At 55.4% G+C, this 18,346-nt stretch overlaps 1 protein-coding gene across 4 annotated transcripts; it reads left to right on the top strand.

Annotated features, from left to right (window-relative positions):
* The first annotated feature begins 1,136 nt into the window (after positions 1 to 1,136).
* On the top strand, positions 1,137 to 15,124 carry PELI3 (pellino E3 ubiquitin protein ligase family member 3). 4 transcript variants are annotated; one of them, XM_060175977.1, is made up of 8 exons: positions 1,137 to 1,293; positions 2,254 to 2,406; positions 2,914 to 2,985; positions 7,911 to 8,040; positions 9,965 to 10,066; positions 12,069 to 12,263; positions 12,578 to 12,766; positions 13,635 to 15,124. In XM_060175977.1, exons 2-8 carry the CDS (start codon positions 2,255 to 2,257, stop codon positions 14,202 to 14,204), a joined length of 1,410 nt encoding a protein of 469 aa, XP_060031960.1. In that variant the 5' UTR covers positions 1,137 to 1,293; position 2,254; the 3' UTR covers positions 14,205 to 15,124. The 4 variants fall into 4 exon arrangements, with proteins under 4 accessions (XP_060031960.1, XP_060031961.1, XP_007518696.2 ...); XM_007518634.3 differs by lacking the exon at positions 1,137 to 1,293 and adding an exon at positions 1,410 to 2,046; XM_060175978.1 differs by lacking the exon at positions 2,914 to 2,985.
* Positions 15,125 to 18,346: the final 3,222 nt, after the last annotated feature.

Below are 18,346 nucleotides of genomic sequence, written 5' to 3'. Positions count from 1 at the left end.
CTGTCGTGCCCCAGAACAGCTGACCAAGCAGTTGGTATCTTGAACTATTTTTAGGAGAGGGAGTCAGTGGGGTGCGTAGATAAATGTAAAGGGTCTCAAACGGAGTCTCAGAGATGGGGGAGGGCAGATGCTCCTGTTTGGGAATGTGTGGGTAAACTTCCACTTATGAGGCGGGCCAAAGACTGCCTCCTCCATGCAGCTTTTCTTGATTTCTTCAGGAAAGCACATACTCCAGAGATTCTGGTTGAGGGCTGGGGAGACAACATAATGGTTATGTAAAGGACTCTCATGCCTGAGCTGAAGTCCTAGGTTTAATCCCCTACCATAAACCAATAACAACATTTTTTTTGGGGGGGGGACCTGGCTGGTAGTCCGGGCTCCCCTCAGTTCTTTTTTTTTTAACTTATCTTAATTTTATTTTAACTTTATTTGATCGAACAATTGCAACCCTACTTCACCGCTCATGAAGCTGTCCTTGTGCACTGTAATCTGTGCGCTTAACCAGGAGTGACACTACCTGGGCCCTCCCCCCAGCTCCTGTTGGAAGTTCTAAACAGACCAAGAGACAACGCTGAACCGCAGGGCCCTTAGCAGGTGCATCTCTGTCATTCTTAGCAGTGACCACCAGGCATGAAGGTGCGTGGCGAGATCCACGCGGGGCCCCTCGCTCGCGGCTCGATTTTGTCCACCTGTTTTCGCGTCTGTGAAGTGGGAGGTCGTCCTGTGCGCAGATCTGGGGCTGCTGCAAGGCCCAGGCTCGAAAGGGGAGGCGTGCACCCAAAGGTCTCCATTCGCATAGCTGGCATCTCCGGAGGCTTGCTCCATTGGGGGCTGGGGGTCTTTCCTGGGCCTCCTTTGCCTTATTTTCCTCCCCCATCTCCTGTCTGCGACCTCCCCACATGGAGGTCCAGAGGGACCCCCGTTTGCAGAGGGAGGAGACCCCGGGAGTGCCCAGAGATGAGGGGCGACCTTCGGAGGCCCCCGCAGGGCGCCGGGGGGGGGGGGGGTGCCCTGAAACAGACGGGTGGGCGTGGCTCCCGCGGCGGGGCGGGGCCAGGGGCGTGGCCTCTGGCGGGGCGTGTCTTCATCCGCCGGGCTCCGCTGCAGGGGCGGGGCCTGGGCGGGGCGGGGCTGCGGTTGGCGCGCGTCCCCCCTCCCCCGGCCCCGGGTGTCCCCGTGACGAGGCAGCACCGAGCCGCCGCGGGCCGAGCCCATCCCGCCGCAGCGACCCCGGGTCCGAGCGGGGGCGCAGCGGGCCGGGAGCGGCGCCGCGCGGGCCCGGAGCGCCGCCAGGTGAAGCCGCGGGGCCCGAGTGGGCGGGGGCTGCGCCGGACGGGCGCGGGGGGCGTGTTTGCGTGTCTGGGGGCGGCGAGGGGAGCGGGTCCGAGGGCGGGCGCCCGTGGCTGTGCGCGCTCCCGCGGGCGATCGCGGGTCCGGGGTGCGCGCGGGGGGCGGCGGGGCCCGGTGTGAATCTGCGTAGCAGCCGGGCCCGGCGCAGCCGCGGGGGGACGAGCTCCCTCCCGGCTCTGCTGCAGCCGGGCCGGAGGGGGCAGCGCCGCCCGCACAGGCCTCCGAGACCCGGGCGGCGGGGCACTGCAGACCGACCCCGAGGGAGGCGGGGTGCGCACCCACAGGGGCCCTGGGGCCTGCCCTCGGGGCGGCGCCAAGATGGGGAGACTGAGGCAGATGGATGGAGAGATGGAGGTGGCCAGACAGGCGGACACGGGAAAGGGTGGGGAGAGAGCCCCGCAGAGGACAGCGGCGGGGAAGACAGAGAGTCATTGAGCAGACAGACAGACAGACAGACAAGCACAAGTCTGCAGAGGGACGAAGGATGAAGACGAACAGATGCCAAGAACCTGAGAGGGGTCTCGGGACTGAGCTCAAGACAGAACTGAGTCGAAGAGCCCCCAGCTCCTGGGGTGCCCCTCCACCTAACATCCCAGACTGGGTCCTGGCCAAAAGGAAGCTTCCGGACACCCCGAGCTGACCCATCTCTCTGGCCTCCGAGTAGCCTCACTCTGTTCATCGTGGAGCCCCTTTCCAGTGGGTTCCATTCCACCCGTTTCCTTCCCCTGGTCCCTGGTACCGACTGGGGCAGCCCTGAGCGATTAGGGGAGGCCTGAGTGTGTGGTTGCCACAGCAACAGAAGGGGTGAAAGGTCAGAAGTCCCGCAGCAGGCCTGGGCTGGTGCGGAGGGGGCCTTGTGTGGGTGCTTGCAAAGCCCTTTTTCACCTCTCCCACTCTGCCCAGTATGGTGTTGGAAGGCAACCCGGAAGTGGGGTCTCCGCGAACCTCAGACCTCCTGCACTCGGTGAGCCAGGGCCCTTGCGCCCTCTCTTCTCCCTGCGAAGGAGCGCAGCCAGGCGAGAAGCCCATCAAGTATGGCGAACTCATCGTCCTGGGGTGAGCATGGCTGGGCCAGGCGGGGTGGGGTACCGGGCACCCCCCCTCCCAGAACTGCCAGACCTATGGCTCCTCACCTTCCCACGCCGCCGAGCAGATCCACTTAGATCCTTGGTTATTTTGTCTTCTCATTTTTCATAAATGACTGACTGAGACAATGTTATCTGCCTCCTGGGTGTCCGATCAGATGAGAAAAACAACCAAAGCAAAACAAAACATAGTAGTTGCCTTTCCCAAAGCACCCGGTGTGTTTGTGGTTTGGGGGAAAGGCCTCTGGTTTTCCTGCAAAACTGCTGGATTCGAACGTAGCCGCTGCAAGGTGCTCAGTTTGCCTGCACCTTCATGCGCCTGCCTGACACGCAGGCTGCGGGCAAGACTCCCTGCAGGCAGGGCTGTGGCAGGAGAGTCAGGCGCCTTCTGCAGGACCCTGTACACAGCCGGTGATCTGGGAGGCAGGCCTGTGCCAAGCCTTTTCATGGACATTATTTCATTTCAATCTTCACAAAGATGCTGTGAGACAGGAGGTGAGGAAACCGAGGCTCAGAGAGGGGAAGTGACTGGCCCAAGGGCACACAGCTGGTAAGTGGCAGGGCTGGGCTCTGGACCCAGGTCTTTCTCACTCTAGACCTAGTGTATCTTCACTCAGCCACAGCTGAGCCTCATGCGGGAACACGGCCAGGAGGGAGGAAGCAGGCGAGTCAGTGGCTGGGTTGACCTCAGGCCCCCAGTCCCTCCACCCACAACCTCGCCTCTCTCTTCCCCATTCATACCTCCTCTGTCCCCTCTCTCTGCCACCTGCACTGAAGAAAACATCCAATGAGCGACACTACCATTACCGTGATTATTTAGAAATAGTAATGGCTACTGTCTGTTTACACACATCATTTACTTTTATTTCTTTTTTTTTTTTTTTTTTTGTGTGTTAGTTCTTTTTTTTTTTATTTAAATTTTTAATTTAAGAAAGGATTAGTGAACATACTTTTATTTCTTAAGATTTATTATTTAATTATTTTTATTTATTTATTTATTTATTTATTTTTCCTCCAGGGTTATTGCTGGGCTCAGTGCCTGCACCATGAATCCACCGCTCATGGAGGCCATTTTCCCCTCTTTTGGTTGCCCTTGTTGTTGTAACCTCACTGTGGTCACTACCATTGCCATTGTTGATGTTGTTCGTTGTTGGACAGAGAGAAATGGAGAGAGGAGGGGAAGACAGAGAGGGGGAGAGAAAGATAGACACCTGCAGACCTGCTTTACCACCTGTGAAGCGACTCCCCTGCAGGTGGGGAGCCAGGGGCTCGAACCGGGATCCTTACGCTGGTCTGGTCCCTGCGCTTTGCGCCACATGCGCCTAACCCACTGCGCCACCACCCGATCCCCTTATTGATGTATTTTTTCCAGAGCACTACTTAGTTCAGGTTCAATCCCTGAACTAAGGGACTTTGGAGCCTCAGGCAGGAGAATCTCTTTGCATAACCATTATGCTATCTCCCCACACACAAGATTTATGTATTTTATTTATTTAAAGATTTTATTTGAGAGTCTGGTGGTAGCTCAACAGGTTAAGCACAGGCGGCGCAAAGCTCAAGGATGGTGTTAAGGATCCTAGCTCGAGCCCCCGGCTCCCCACCTGCAGGGGAGTCGCTTCACAGGCGGTGAAGCAGGTCTGCAGGTGTCTGTCTTTCTCTCCCCCTCTCTGTCTTCCCCTCCTCTCTCCATTTCTCTCTGTCCAACAACAATGACAGCAATAACAACAACAATAATAACTACAACAGCGGGGGAGACAGCATAATGGTTATGCAAACAGACTCTCATGCCTGAGGCTCCTAAGTCCCAGGTTCAATCCCCCGCACCACCATAAGCCTGAGCTGAGCAGTGCTCTGGTGTTTCTCTCTCTCTCCTCTCTTCATCTCTCTCAAAAATAAAATTAATTAAAAAAAAAAAATAACTACAACAATAAGACAAGGGCAACAAAAGGGAATAAATAAATATTTTTAAAAGATTTTATTTATTAATGAGAAGTATAGGAGGAGAGAAAGAGAGAAAGAACCAGACATCACTCTGGTACATGTGCTGCCAGGGATCAAACTCAGGACCTCATGCTTGAGAGTCTTATCCACTGTGCTACTTCTGGGACCACCCAAGATTTATTTATTTAATTTATTTTTTATTTCTTTATTGGGTGATTAATGGTTTACAGTCGACAGCAAAATACAATAATTTGTAACTTTTTTTTTTTTGCATCCACAGTTATCAGTTATCACTGGGGCTTGGTGCCTGCACTATGAATCAATTGCTCCTAGAGACTATTTTTTCTCTCTCTCTCTTTTTTTTTGTTGCCCTTGTTTATCATTGTTGTTATTTTTATTGTTATTGTTGGATAGGACAGAGAGAAATCGAGAGGGGGGAAGACAGAAGCGACCCCCCCTGCAGGTGGGTGTAACTTTTTTTTATTATCTTTCTTGGATAGAGACAGTCAGAAATCAAGAGTGAAGGGGGAGATAGAGAAGGAGAGGGAGAGGAATAGAAAGACACCTGCATCCCTGCTTCACCACCTGTAAAGCTTTCCCCCTGCAGGTGGGGACCAGAGACTTGAACCCGGTTCCTTGCGCACTGTAACATGTGCACTCAACCAGGTGCGCCACCACCCGGCCCCTAAATACAGTGGTTTGTACATGTATAACATTTCCCAGTTCCAATATTTGTTTGTTTGTTTATTTATTTATTTATTTATTTATTCGAGAGAGAGAGAGAACCGGACTCTTGCTATGGCACACAGGGTGCAGGGAATTAAACCTGAGCCCTCAGGCTTTTAAGTCCAGTGCTCTCGCGACTGTCATTTCTCAGGCCACTGCTGCTTTTATTTTTCAGATTTGTTTGATTGATCTCAACATTTAGCATTATTTAACACTCTATGATAGAGTGTCACATAAGAGAGAGAAGCCAGAGCACCACCCTGACATTTCCAGGACTTGACCCAGGAGCTTCAGGCATGCAAGTCTTGCGCTTGGACCAGCTGAGCCATTCTCCCAGGCCATTTAAGTAACAATAGTAATAGCTAAGATTCACTGAGGGCTTGCTGTGTATGTGCAGGCATCACCCAGTGCTTTGTCCTGTTCAGCTGTCAGGCTGAGCCTGGGAAGTGGATCCTGATAAATTAGCTTGTTTTCAGCGGTGAGGTGACAAGGGGAAGTGCTGGGTCTGTGGCTTGAATGGCTGCATGGTGCTTACAGGGTGCTGCCCCTCAGCGGCTAGAGGAGGGGGCCTTGCATTAGATAAGCAACTACTAGGCATCTGAAGGAAGCATTGACTTACCTGAGGACATGGCCACCGACTGACTGGGGAGACCACAGTTCTCACTCTCTGCAGAGCAGTTAACCCATTGCTGGCCATGCACCAGAGCTGCCAGGAGCACACACTGAACACAGCAGCCAGGGCCCACCCCATCAGGCCCCAAGGAGCCCCAAATCTGCATTTTTAAACAATTTTTTAATATTTATTTTCCCTTTTGTTGCCCTTGTTTTTCACTGTTGTAGTTATTATTGTTGTTGATGTCATCGCTGTTGGATAGGACAGAGAGAAATGGAGAGAGGAGGGGGAGACAGAGAGGGGGAGAGAAAGACAGACACCTGCAGACCTGCTTCACCGCCTGTGAAGCGACTCCCCTGCAGGTGGGGAGCTGGGGGCTCGAACCAGGATCTTTACGCCAGTCCTTGCCCTTTGCGCCACATGCGCTTAACCCGCTGCGCTGCCCGACCCCCAGAATCTGCATTTTCAAAAGCTCCCCAGCCCATTTCAGTGCAGGCATCTCCTGGCTGGACTTGGCAGCTCTTTCCCTGACGCTCCCGCTCTAACACCTGTGGCTCCTCACTGCTCACAGAATAAATCTAGACTCAGCCGGCTGCTGAGGACCCTTCCTCCTTCAGCCACATCAGCCTTATCTTTCCTGCTACCTCTCATCACTCACCTCCCCATCCTTTCCATTCCTTGGACTCACCAAACCCTGTTTGCCTCGGGGCCTTTGTGCCCCAAGGGAAGGGCTTCTAGGGAGAGGCCCGAGTCCAGCAGACCCCAGTTTGAATCTGCACTTTATCATTGAGGACCTTGGGCAAGTCATTTTTACCTCCCTGAGCCTCGATTTGCCTCATTCATAAAATGGGCGGAAGGAAGCCTGGATTCCATTAGGTAATTAGTAGCCCCAGGCACCCGGGAGGCTCCAGTCCCTGGCAATATTCAAGGCTGTTGCTCACCCGTCCCCTGATTCCACAGCCAGGCCCCCAGCAGGAGCGGCAAAGGAGGGTAGAAGTGTGGTGTCTAAGATGACGAGGAGCCCTTGCAGATCAGGCTTTGCCTTCCATGGGCTTCTTTGAGTGTTTATGGTGGGAGAAAAGATGCCTTCCTCTTCCTTAACTCAGTCGAGATGTTTGCTGGGACTCCACTGCTCCGGGTGGACTCTTAGTTTTCAATATGAGGATAAGAGGCAGGGAAGGAGGGAGAGAGAGGAGAGACACCAACCACAGCACCACTCAGGAAGCTTCTCCTTTGCATGCTTTCATGTGGTGGGGGGCTCGTACCTGCGTCCCTGTGCATAGTAGGGTATGCACTCTACCAGGTGGTGATTTTCTTTTCTTTTTTAAGTTTTTTGCTATCTTTATTTATTGGATAGAGATAGCCAGAAATTGAGAGGAAGGTGGTGACAGACAGAGAGAGAGAGAGACAGAGAGACACCTGCAGCCCTGCTTCACCACTCGTGAAGCTTTCCCCCTGCAGGTGGGGACCAGGGGCTCGCTTGAACCCTTGACCTTGTGCCTTGTAACGCATGTTGTGCCACTAGGTGGTCCCACCAGGTGGTGATTTTCTAGAGATGAATCTTTGCTAGTACTTTCCAGCCCAGTGCAGGTGTTCCCTCTCCCAGGAATTGGAATCTGGGAGCAGATTCCTGCCTTTAGGACGGGGTCATAAGCAGGTGATACTCAGCCTCCTTGAAAAAGCTTAAAGCCACCTTATCCTGCCACGGAGAGAGCAGATGTGACTGGTCAGTCACTGCCTTCAGTGTCAGTCACCCCTGCCAACCCAGTGCCCAGCACCTGGCCAAACATGGTTGCTCAAGGGAAAGGCTTTTGGAAGATGTTCTGTGGGGACCAGGTGGTGGCACACCCAGTAGGGTGCATCCGTTACTGTGTGCGAGAACCTGGGTTCAAGTCCCTAGTCCCCATCTGCAGGGAGGAAGCTTCACAGTGGAGTAGTGCTACAGGTGTCTCTCTTTCTCTCCCTATCTCCCCCTCTGTTTCTGTCTCTGTTAGAAAGAAAGAAAGAAAAACACTCCCCGAGGCATTGGTTTTACACAGTGGGGTCCTCTAGTTTGGGGTATTTCTCAGGCTTGTTTGTGAAAGCAGAATCTGCCCCAAAGTTGGCAGTTCCTTCAAGTCTCTCAGGAACTAACCTTCTCTCTCCCTCTCTCTGCTGTCAATCCTTTTGCCCCACCCCCTGCCCCATGTCCGCAGCTATAACGGCTGTCTGGCAAGTGGGGACAAGGGCCACCGGCGAAGCCGCCTGGCACTGAGCCGCCGGCCACATGCCAACGGAGTGAAGCCTGATGTCATGCACCACATCTCCACGCCGCTCGTCTCCAAGGCAAGCACACGGCTCCCTCCCGCTCCGAGCTCCTGGTCTCAGCCCACCTGCTCCCTCCTGCCCCACTGGCTCACCCGCTGACTTTGGGCATGCCAGAGAAAGGGTGCAGGCGGGGCACCTTCATGCTGTGCACTGCCCTCTACAATGTGCACGGTGCCGCCTCGCCTGCCAGGTCCCGGCGGGTAGAAGCAGTAGCGTTCTGGAGGCAGCCAAGCTCGGAGCGGGGTGTGCAGTCACCGAAGTGGCAGAGGGGAAGCCTCTTTGACTTCAAGGAATTGGGGTTCTGCTTTGTCCAGCTGTGAGGTTTATTTATGTGTTCATTGTACAGGGGATCAAACCCAGGGCCTCGGGGACCTGGAGCTAGCTCACCTCATAGAGATTGTCTCGTAGAGAGACCTTTACATATTGGAGGGCCTGAGTTTGAACCTCAGTAGCACATGGGAGCACCAGGTGTGGCCCCAGGAGCTCTGCGGATGGCGGAGCAGTGCTGTGTCTCTCCCTTTTTCTTTCTTCCCCCCTCTTTTCCTCTCTCTCTCTCATACAGAAAGAGAGATAGAGAGAAAGAAAGGAAGGAGGAGGAGGGAGGAAAGGCCAGACAGTGACACACCTGGTTGAGTACACACACTACAGGGCTCAAGCACCCAGGTTCAAGTCCCCAGTCCCCACCTGCAGGGGGGAAGCTTCACGAGTGGTAGAGCAGAGCTGCAGGTGTCTCTCTGTCTCTGTCTCACTCTGTCTCCCCTCCCCTTTCAATTTCTCTCTGTCTCTATCCATTAATGAATAAAAATATTAGTGGTCCAGGAGATGGTGCAGTGGGTAAAGCATTAGACTCTCAATCATGAGGTTCTGAGTTCAGCCCCCAGCAGCACATGGACCAGAGTGATGTCTGGTTCTTTCTCTCTCCTCCTCTCTTTCTCATTAATAAAATAAAATATTTTTATAAATAAAGAAAACATTTTTTTTAATATTTATTTTCTTTATTTATTCCCTTTTGTTGCCCTTGTTGTTTTATTGTTGTAGTTATTATTGTTGTTGTCATTGTTGGATAGGACAGAGAGAAATGGAGAGAGGAGGGGAAGACAGAGAGGAGGAGAGAAAGATAGACACCTGCAGACCTGCTTCACCGCCTGTGAAGCGACTCCCCTGCAGGTGGGGAGCCGGGGTTCGAACCGGGATCCTTATGCCGGTCCTTGTGCTTTGCGCCACCTGCGCTTAACCCGCTGCGCTACAGCCCGACTCCCAAGAAAACATTTTTTAATCCCTAAAGAAAAAAAAAGCAAAGAAAGAAGGAGAAAGGAAGAGAGAGGGCTGGCGAGACAGCTCACCAGATAGTGTCCCTGCCCTGCATACTTAGGCCTCAGATTCGGGGCCAGCCCCCACTGCACTGGAGGAAGCTTCAGGTACCTTTCCCTCTGTCTCTCTGTCCCTCTGTCCCTTTCTCCCTTTGTCTCTCTTTCTGTCTGAAAAATGTTGATGCAGAATAGTGAAGCCCAAATGATGACTAAAAAGAGGAAGGAAGGAAGGAAGGAAGGAAGGAAGGAAGGAAGGAAGAAAGGAAGGAAGGAAGGAAGGAGGGAAGGACTCAGGTCTGGGAGCAGTGGCCTGGTGCCTGCTCGAGGCTTGTGTCACGGAAGCAAATGTGCAGAAGGCTCCTGCCTGCTTGTGGGAAGCCCGGCCCTTCCATTGAGCCGCATGCCCAGACGCTGGCTGGAACCTCAGGCTGGCTTCTTCTCTCTGAGCTGCAGTTCCTTCTTGGGGAGGCCGGGGGGATCACAAGGGGAAACCGTGTAAACGTGCAGCTGACCCTCCGCGGCGAGTCGGGGATGGATGGCCGCTGGCCTTGGGCTTCAGCTCCTGGCTGTGAGGCTCACGGTCCCCGAGGCCTCCTGTCCCTGGGAGGTCACTTCTCCTTCCTCCCTCCCAGGCCCTGAGCAACCGCGGCCAGCACAGCATCTCCTTTACGCTGTCCCGGAGCCACTCGGTCATCGTTGAGTACACACACGACAGCGACACCGACATGTTCCAGGTACTCGCGGCCCCTCTGCCAGCCCACCTGCACCTGCACTGAGCCGCCAGAGATCATCCACAGGTGCTCCAGGCTGAGTCCTGGGAACCAAAGGCCAGAGGAGGGACGGGCGATGGTGTCCTCGCCCCCTCTGGTGGCTTTTCTGATGTTTCAGCTGTGGAGGCCATAGCGCTTAAGGGTTCAGAGCACGGTGTGAGAGGTCTGCTGATGTCACTTCCCAACTCTGTCATTTGCATGGTGACTTTGGGCAGGAGTCACTTAGCCTTGGCAGGCTTCATTTTCTTCATCTGTAAAGCAGGACCCAGAGCAGTGCCCACCCCATGAAACCGCATATGAAAAGCCTAGTACAGCTATACACATGTTCTGCTAACACCCAGAGCTTGGTGTGGCAGGCCAGGAGCTGGCTTAGTGGGTAAAGCACACGCCTTACTATGCTAATGCCCAGCACCTCACGGGGGTACCATGGACAGCACAAGGGAAGCCGATAGATGGTGCAGCTATGTCCTCTCTCTGCCTCTCCCTCTCTCTCTCTCTCTCTCTCCCCTTGAACATTGAGCTGGGAAGGCCACTCAGCCTTGCTGCTCATAGCAGAAACCCTTAACTTATTCCTTGGTGCTGCTTAGAAAAGAAGTCCACCCCCTGGCGTGCCCAACTGAGCACACATGTCACCATGTGCAAGGACTCAGGTTAGAGCCCCTGCTCCCCACCTGCAGGGGGGAAGCTTCATGAGGGGTACAGCAGGGCAGCAGGCATCTCTCTGCTTCCCCCACCTCTCTCAGTTTCTCTCTGTCCTATTCAGTAAAACAGAAGAAAAGGGGGGGTGATGACTGCTGGGAGTGGTGGATTTGTAGTGCCGGCACCAAGCCTCAACAATAGCCTTGGTGGCAATAAAAATAAATAAGTGAATAAATAGGGGGACTATGTGCACTGAGTTAAGTGCAAATAGTACTAAGCGCAAGAACCCACACAAGGATCCTGGTTCGAGCCCCTGGCTCCCCACCGGCAGCGGGGGGTCGCTTCACAAGTAGTGAAGCAGGTCTGCAGGTGTCTGTCTATATATTTATTATTATTATTATTCCCCCAGCATTATTGCCGGGGCTCGGTGCTGCACCGCAAATCCACTGCTCCTGGAGACCATTTTTTCCCCTTTTGTTGCCCTTGTTGTTCCATCATTATTGTGGTTATTATTGTTGTTGTTGTTGTTGTTGCTGTCTTTGGACAGAGAGAAATGGAGAGAGGAGGGGAAGACAGAGGGGGAGAGAAAGACAGACACCTGCAGACCTGCTTCACCGCCTGTGAAGCGACTCCCCTGCAGGTGGGGAGCCGGGGGCTCGAACTGGGATCCTTCCGTCGGTCCTTGAGCTTCGCGCCACGTGCGCTTAACCCGCTGCGCTACTGGCCAACTCCCAGGTGTCTATCTTTCTATCTCCCTAATTTTCCCTCCCTTCTCAGTTTTTCTTTGTCCTATCCAAAAAATTGAAAAGAAAAAAAAATGGCCATAGAAGCAGTGGTTTTGTAGTGCAGTCACTGAGCCCCAGAGATAACCCTGGAGGTAAGAAAGAAAGAAGGAAAGGAAGGAAGGAAGGAAGGAAGGAAGGAAGGAAGGAAGGAAAATAGAAACGAAATCTACCCTTGTGACAACAAAAACCCTGTAAATTGAAATTTCCTCAGTAAAGTAATATTGGAATTGAAAAACCAATCAATCAATCAATCCATGAAGTCAGCTACATGTGACTGCTTGTGCCTGGCCCACCAAGACCTGGGTCCCAGCCTGTCACTATTCTGTCAGCAAACAAAAAAAGCTTGTTCTTATTAAGTGCAGTGCTCCCTTGACTGGGAAGAGGACAGGTGAGGAAAAGCCCCCCAATCATGGTGACGGGATTTGGGGTCCCTACCTCTGACCCCAGAATTGGGTTGATGCCACGTTGTTTGGTGGCCCAGCCCCTGGGGTGGGGCTCCCATTCAGGGTTCACCCCTGCACACAGTAGGCCCCTGTTTGCAGATTGGCCGCTCCACAGAGAACATGATTGACTTCGTGGTGACAGACACGTCCCCAGGAGGGAGCACCACTGAGGGCCCTTCTGCCCAGAGCACCATCTCCCGCTACGCCTGCCGCATCCTCTGTGACCGCCGGCCACCCTATACTGCCCGCGTCTACGCCGCTGGCTTCGATGCCTCCAGCAACATCTTTCTTGGGGTGAGCGAGACCCCCCCCACACACACCTGGGGCAGGGACCACATGCTCCAACTGTGTGTTAACTAAGGGGCTGCTGGGGTGGGTGGGTGGGGCAGCATCTTGCAGTGTTAGACCCCCCCCAGGGATCCAAGTGGGACTGAGCAAAGTGAGGCTCCGAGAGGGCAGCCTCCCCAGGGTCACGCAGTGTGATTCCAGGCCTTTCCAGGGCCGCCCTGAACTCTGACAGTAGAGAGGCAGATCCTACTGGTGGTCGGGGGGAGGAGGGCAGTGAGCTCTTGCTCAGGCATATGATCTGATCCTGCACATGGTCCCAGGAACGGGCGGCCAAGTGGCGGACCCCCGATGGCCTCATGGATGGTCTGACCACCAACGGGGTCCTGGTGATGCACCCGGCAGGCGGCTTCTCTGAGGACTCAGCCCCCGGTGCCTGGCGGGAGATCTCGGTCTGCGGGAACGTCTACACCCTGCGGGACAGCCGCTCAGCACAGCAGCGGGGCAAGCTGGTAGGTGGCCCCTTCTGGCTCCCCCAGGCCCCTCACCCTTCCCTGGTGGGATCATCTCCAGATGACCCCTGATGCTCAGGGGGCCCCTACAGGCACAGACCACGCCCCCAAGTGGAGCCCACAAACTGCCGGAGCCCACAGGAGACGTGCAGCAGAGCCACTGCAGCTGTCTCTTGGCTCTGAGGACACCGAGCTTGGAAAGCCATAGCCTCTTCTGAGGGCGATACTCAGCCTGAGTTCCAGGGAGCTGGTTCTCTCCTGAAGTGTTGGCAGAGTGTGTCTGTCTGTCCCCACGGGAACGGAAACGGGCCCTGGAGGAGTTCTTTAGTGAGCACTCATTGGCACAGCTAACTGAGCACCTGTGTACCAGGTGTTTCCATTGATTGACTCCTGAGAGGAGGAGGTGCAGGGTTGCAGAGAGGCCAGGCTGCAGGCCCAGGCAGCCCACTCAGGAGCCCTTGCTCCAAGGATGCTGGCTCTGGGCTGAGTCCCCAGCGTTTGCCTCAGGGGCTCCTGCCTCTGACATTATGTGCAGGGTCTGCTGAGATGCTCTGGGGAAGCCTTGTTTGGGTCCAGCCCTTGATCTGACAAGATGTGACCAAGGCCTAAGGCTCCCTTTCCCAGCTCAGCACACCTTCTACCCCAGACTCCCCTTCCCCCCTTCTCCCCCACTCACCCCCTCCAGACCCCCCCCCAGTACCATTCCTCTGCCTCAGCCCCCCTCTACCCCAGCTCCCAACCCCACCCAGGTACCCCTCCTCTGCCCCAGCGCCCCCCTGCCCCGTACCCCCTCCCACTCAGGGTTTCCCCTCTGGGGGGTGGGGTGGGCGCTCTGGCCCCCAGGCAGTGAGGGCCTTTGCCACCGCAGGTGGAGAACGAAACCAACGTGCTGCAGGACGGCTCGCTCATCGACCTGTGTGGGGCCACGCTGCTGTGGCGCACACCGGCCGGGCTGCTGCGGGCACCCACGCTCAAGCAGCTGGAGGCACAGCGGCAGGAGGCCAACGCGGCACGGCCACAGTGCCCAGTGGGGCTGAGCACACTGGCCTTCCCCAGCCCGGCCCGCGGCCGCACAGCCCCCGACAAGCAGCAGCCCTGGGTCTACGTCCGTTGCGGCCACGTCCACGGCTACCACGGCTGGGGCTGCCGGCGCGAGCGGGGCCAACAGGAGCGCGAGTGCCCGCTGTGCCGCCTGGTGGGGCCCTACGTGCCGCTGTGGCTGGGCCAGGAGGCCGGCCTGTGCCTGGACCCCGGGCCACCCAGCCATGCCTTCGCGCCCTGCGGTCATGTCTGCTCCGAGAAGACTGCCCGCTACTGGGCACAGACGCCGCTGCCCCATGGCACCCACGCCTTCCATGCCGCCTGCCCCTTCTGCGGGGCCTGGCTGACCGGCGAGCACGGCTGCGTGCGCCTCATCTTCCAGGGGCCGCTGGACTAGCCCCCGGGACCCCCGCCTCCCACAGCCCCGGGGAGCTCTGCATGTGGGACTCGCCCACCAGACAGACACACTGGATGGACCCCCTGCCCGTCCCCCTGAACGCTGGCACCGCCACACCAGCCGGAGTGATGGCTCCCCCAACACTGGCTCTGTCTTGGGCTGATGGAGGGGAGCCTGCTGCGGTGCCACAGCCCACGTCCTGCCGCGACACTGTGCTCCTGGGGAAGTGAAAGGGCCCCTTCCCCGACTCCCAGCTTAGGCCCCGGTTCCTCCCCCTGCCCCACCCCCACCCCTGGCTCCTCTGTAAACCTGCTCAGCTGCCCTCACACCCCCTGCCCGCATGTGTGCAATGCCACCTGCCACCCAACAAGTGACCGCATGCTGGACAGCAGCTGGGACTAGCCTCTGCTGGGGACACCGCGCCAGACTCCAAGCACATGGACTCAAGGGGCCCAGCCATGATGGAGCCCAGTTCCCTGCTGAGTGGGATCCCCGGTCTCTGGGAAGACTGAGCAGATGGTCACATGGCTTCCAGTGTGCAAGGACCAGAGGGTGGCTGGGCTGTGGAGTGGGTCTCATGAGGGCGGGGCAGTGCCGTGAGGACCCTGACCTTGATGTCCACTGGCAGGGAGGCCCATCACAGTCTCAGAGGGAAGCAATCCTGATGGAGAGAGAGATCCCAAGTGGAGGCTGGGCTGCATGGGGAGGGGGAGCTGGAGCAAGACATGGGCCATGTCGAACATGCTGGGGGGAAGAGGATGGAGACCTTTTTGTGGATAGTTGGGGGTGGAGGGCGTAGAGCGGGTGGTGGTTCCAGAGCCTTGGCTGTGATGCAAGGGCTATGCCACTCAGTGCCCACTGTGTGCCCGCACTGTGCTAACAACAATAATAAGTCTTCACCCGGCACGGCAGGCACCATGCTCTTGTTTCTTAGAGGTTTCATTATTCAACCCTGGGAGAGCGGTGGGGCTGCTTCTGTGCACAGGGAGATGGGGCATCCACCAGCCAGGGTTAGAATCCATGGCTGCCTGGCTAGCCTCAGGGCCTGCCCTCTTCCCCATCACGCCATGCTGTTTATCTGGGACAGGGACCTGGGCAGACAGCCCAGGCCAGGAGGACAGCGTAGACAAAGGTGTGGCCAGGAAAGGCCACTGGCACTAAACCCTGGGGTAGAGAGAGCGACAAAGAGGACTGAGTGGGAGAGTTGGTCTGGGGCCTGGACTACAGAAGAGGTCAAGTCTAAACTGGACTCCAGTTCATCTTGGTCAAGTGTCTGCTGTCCCTGAGAACCAAGACAAAACTCAGGGTGTCACTGGGGAGTGAGCTAGGAAGACAGGTAGCTAGAGGGTCTGGAGATCCGTGTCTACAGGAGGCTCTGAGGCCAAGCCTGTCCCAGGCACCATCCTCTGAGCCAGAGTGAGCCCAGAGCCTGAGGGAGCCACCGCAGGCCAGGTCACCAGCTAACTGGGATCACAGAGTCCGGCCGTGGGGTGGGGAGTTGGCATGGAGCGGGCAGAGGAAACTACAGGTGCAGCCGAGCATGTTCTTGCTTCCTGAGTCCAGCTGGGCGCCCATGGTGGCTGGGTGGGAGGGTGCTGCAGAGGCGGGCATTGGAATGTGTTGATAGACGCCCAAAGCAGAGAAACCCAACGCCTCCTAGATGTTTTCCCTTCTGACCCTGCTGGGAACAGGGGAGCAGTCTGATTCAACTACAAGGGGGAACCGCATCCTGAGAGGAGAGGGAAACAGGGCACCCGCATGGCCTCAGAGGGGATGGAGGGGCCGCACAGTCCTGGCCTCCACCCAATGCTGTCCCCCCCCCAGGGCTGAGGCTCTGGGACCCTCAGCTTCCACAGCTGCTAGTGGAATGACCATCCCTACATCATCAGGTGGCAGGGCATCTGTGGTATAGAGGGTCCTTTTTTAAAAAATTGATTAAAAAATTTTTTTAATCTTTATTTTGAATAGAGACAGAAATTGTGAGGGGAAGGGGAAAGTGCAGGAGAGAGACAGAGAGACACCTGCAGACCTGCTTCACCACTTGTGAAGCTTTCCCTTGCCGGACTAGCATGGGGGTGCCTCTTCCCGGGCACGTGTTCTCTGGGTTGGAGAGAACTCGACCGGAGCCAGCCTGGGCTGCTACTTACTCAGTGACGCAGGAGAGACTTGAACTCGTGGCGTAGTGGTAATGCAATGTCTTTATTGATCAGAGAGACAATGCTTTTATAGGATAGAACCGGAAGTGGCAAGTCGGAAACGGAAATGGCTAGGAAAGGGGGTAGAGAAAGGTAAAAGCAGGCTGGGAAGGTAGAAGCTTCGTCAGCAACTGTGGTGAGGGTTTTAACTGGTGGGATTAATGGTAGCCTGCGGGCAGGGAGGGTCTCGAGGTAGAAGGAAGATAGATCAATGGAACAGAATAGGTGGGGATCTTTCAGGCAAAACAATGATTATGTAAATAGGCCGTAGTATCAGGAATTCCCCGGGGAGCTGACTTAATGCCCGACATTCCCCCTGCAGGTGGGGACCAGGGGTTTGAACCTGGGTCCTTGCACACCATAATGTGTGTGCTTAACCAGGCGCGCCACCGCCTGCCCTGGCATAGAGGCTTCTTAATGTCACTTCCTCCCCTGCCCCTTCTTCATTCCCAAGGGGAAGAGCTGGGATTTGGAACTGTCATAACCATGTGAAACTGTGTGTGTGTGTGTGTGGGGGGTGCATGTGTACTGGGGCAATGGAAAGGAGAGGGCAGAGGTCTGAATAAGGCAGACATAGGTTCAGGAATACCGAAGGATTGCTGCACGGCTTTAGGGAAATCACCGAACCAGTTGGCCTCAATTTCCCCAGTTATACAATGGCCTAAAATGTACAATGGCTATTTCAGGGGTTTTGCAAGAAATGCGAAGTCTAGGCCCTTAGTGCATGGCTCAGATTAGCTGTGACCATAAAGATGGCAACCGGTTTGGCGGTCCAGGTGCACTGGAGGTTTTGCTGGCCTCAGCTGCTCACTGGTGCCTGTGGACCACACTGCTCCTGCTAGTGGTATATATCTCAGTTCCTCCCAAGGCAGGAGGACTTGACACCCATTCTATAGACAGAGGGGCTGGGTGGTGGCACACCCAGTTGAGAACACATGTTATAATGCACAAGGACCCCTGGATTGAGCCCCCTGTTCCCACCTGCAGGGGGAAAGCTTTGCAAGTTTTAAAGCAGAGCTATAGGTTTCTCTCTATCTTCCCCCTTTCCTTTTGATTTCTGACTGTCTCTATCCAATAAATAAAGATAATTAAAAAAAATTTAAAGGGGGCTGGGTGGTGGTACACCTGTTAACAAGTGTGCAAGGACCCACGTTCAAGCTCCTGGTCCCCATCTGCAGAGGGAAAGCTTTGTGAGTGGTGAAGCAGGGTTACAGGTGTCTCTCTTCCTCTATTTTTTTTCTTTTGCATAACTATGATGTCTCCTCAGCCCTGGTTATCATTTTTAAAATCTCTTTATTATTGGATAGAGTCAGAGAGAAATTGAGACAAAAAGGGGAGACAGAGAGGGTAAGAGAGACACCTGCAGTCCTGCTTCATCACTCTTAAGTTTTCCCCCTGCAGGTGGGGACCAGGGGCTCAGACCTGCGTCTTTGTGCACTGTTAACGTGTGTGCTTAAACCAGGTGCACCACCACCTGGCCCCCTCTCTTCCTATCCACCCTCTTCCCTCTCGATTTCTGGCTTTCTCTATCCAATAAGTAAAGAGAATTAAAAGACAACAAAAACTGAAGCAAGAGGAAGAAGGGTGACTTCCTGAGAGCACAGACCCATTCATGATGCCCCTTCTGTAACGACAGCCAACAGCAGCATCGCTGTCTTGCCAGGGCAAGAAAGGTCTGCATCCAGATTCAGGCAGGGACTAGCCAGTGTCCCCTCTCACCACAGCCTTCTCTGCACAACACTAGGGGGCGCCACTGCCCGCCCACACTTCACGCAAGCAAGCCCACAGCCGTTCTCAGATTGCAGGCACTTTATCAGCCTGATTTTCCCGCCTTGGAAGCCGAGACCCAGAGGGACACAGAGCCAGCCAGCTGGAGGCCTGCTGGGCCTCTCCGAGCCAACTCTGACCTGGGATTCCCCCCCCCCCCCCCCCGCGCCCCAGTCCCGG

The sequence above is a fragment of the Erinaceus europaeus genome, chromosome 17 (genome assembly GCF_950295315.1).
Source record: "Erinaceus europaeus chromosome 17, mEriEur2.1, whole genome shotgun sequence".
NCBI lineage: Eukaryota > Metazoa > Chordata > Mammalia > Eulipotyphla > Erinaceidae > Erinaceus > Erinaceus europaeus.
This window is presented reverse-complemented; position numbering and strand designations above follow the sequence as displayed.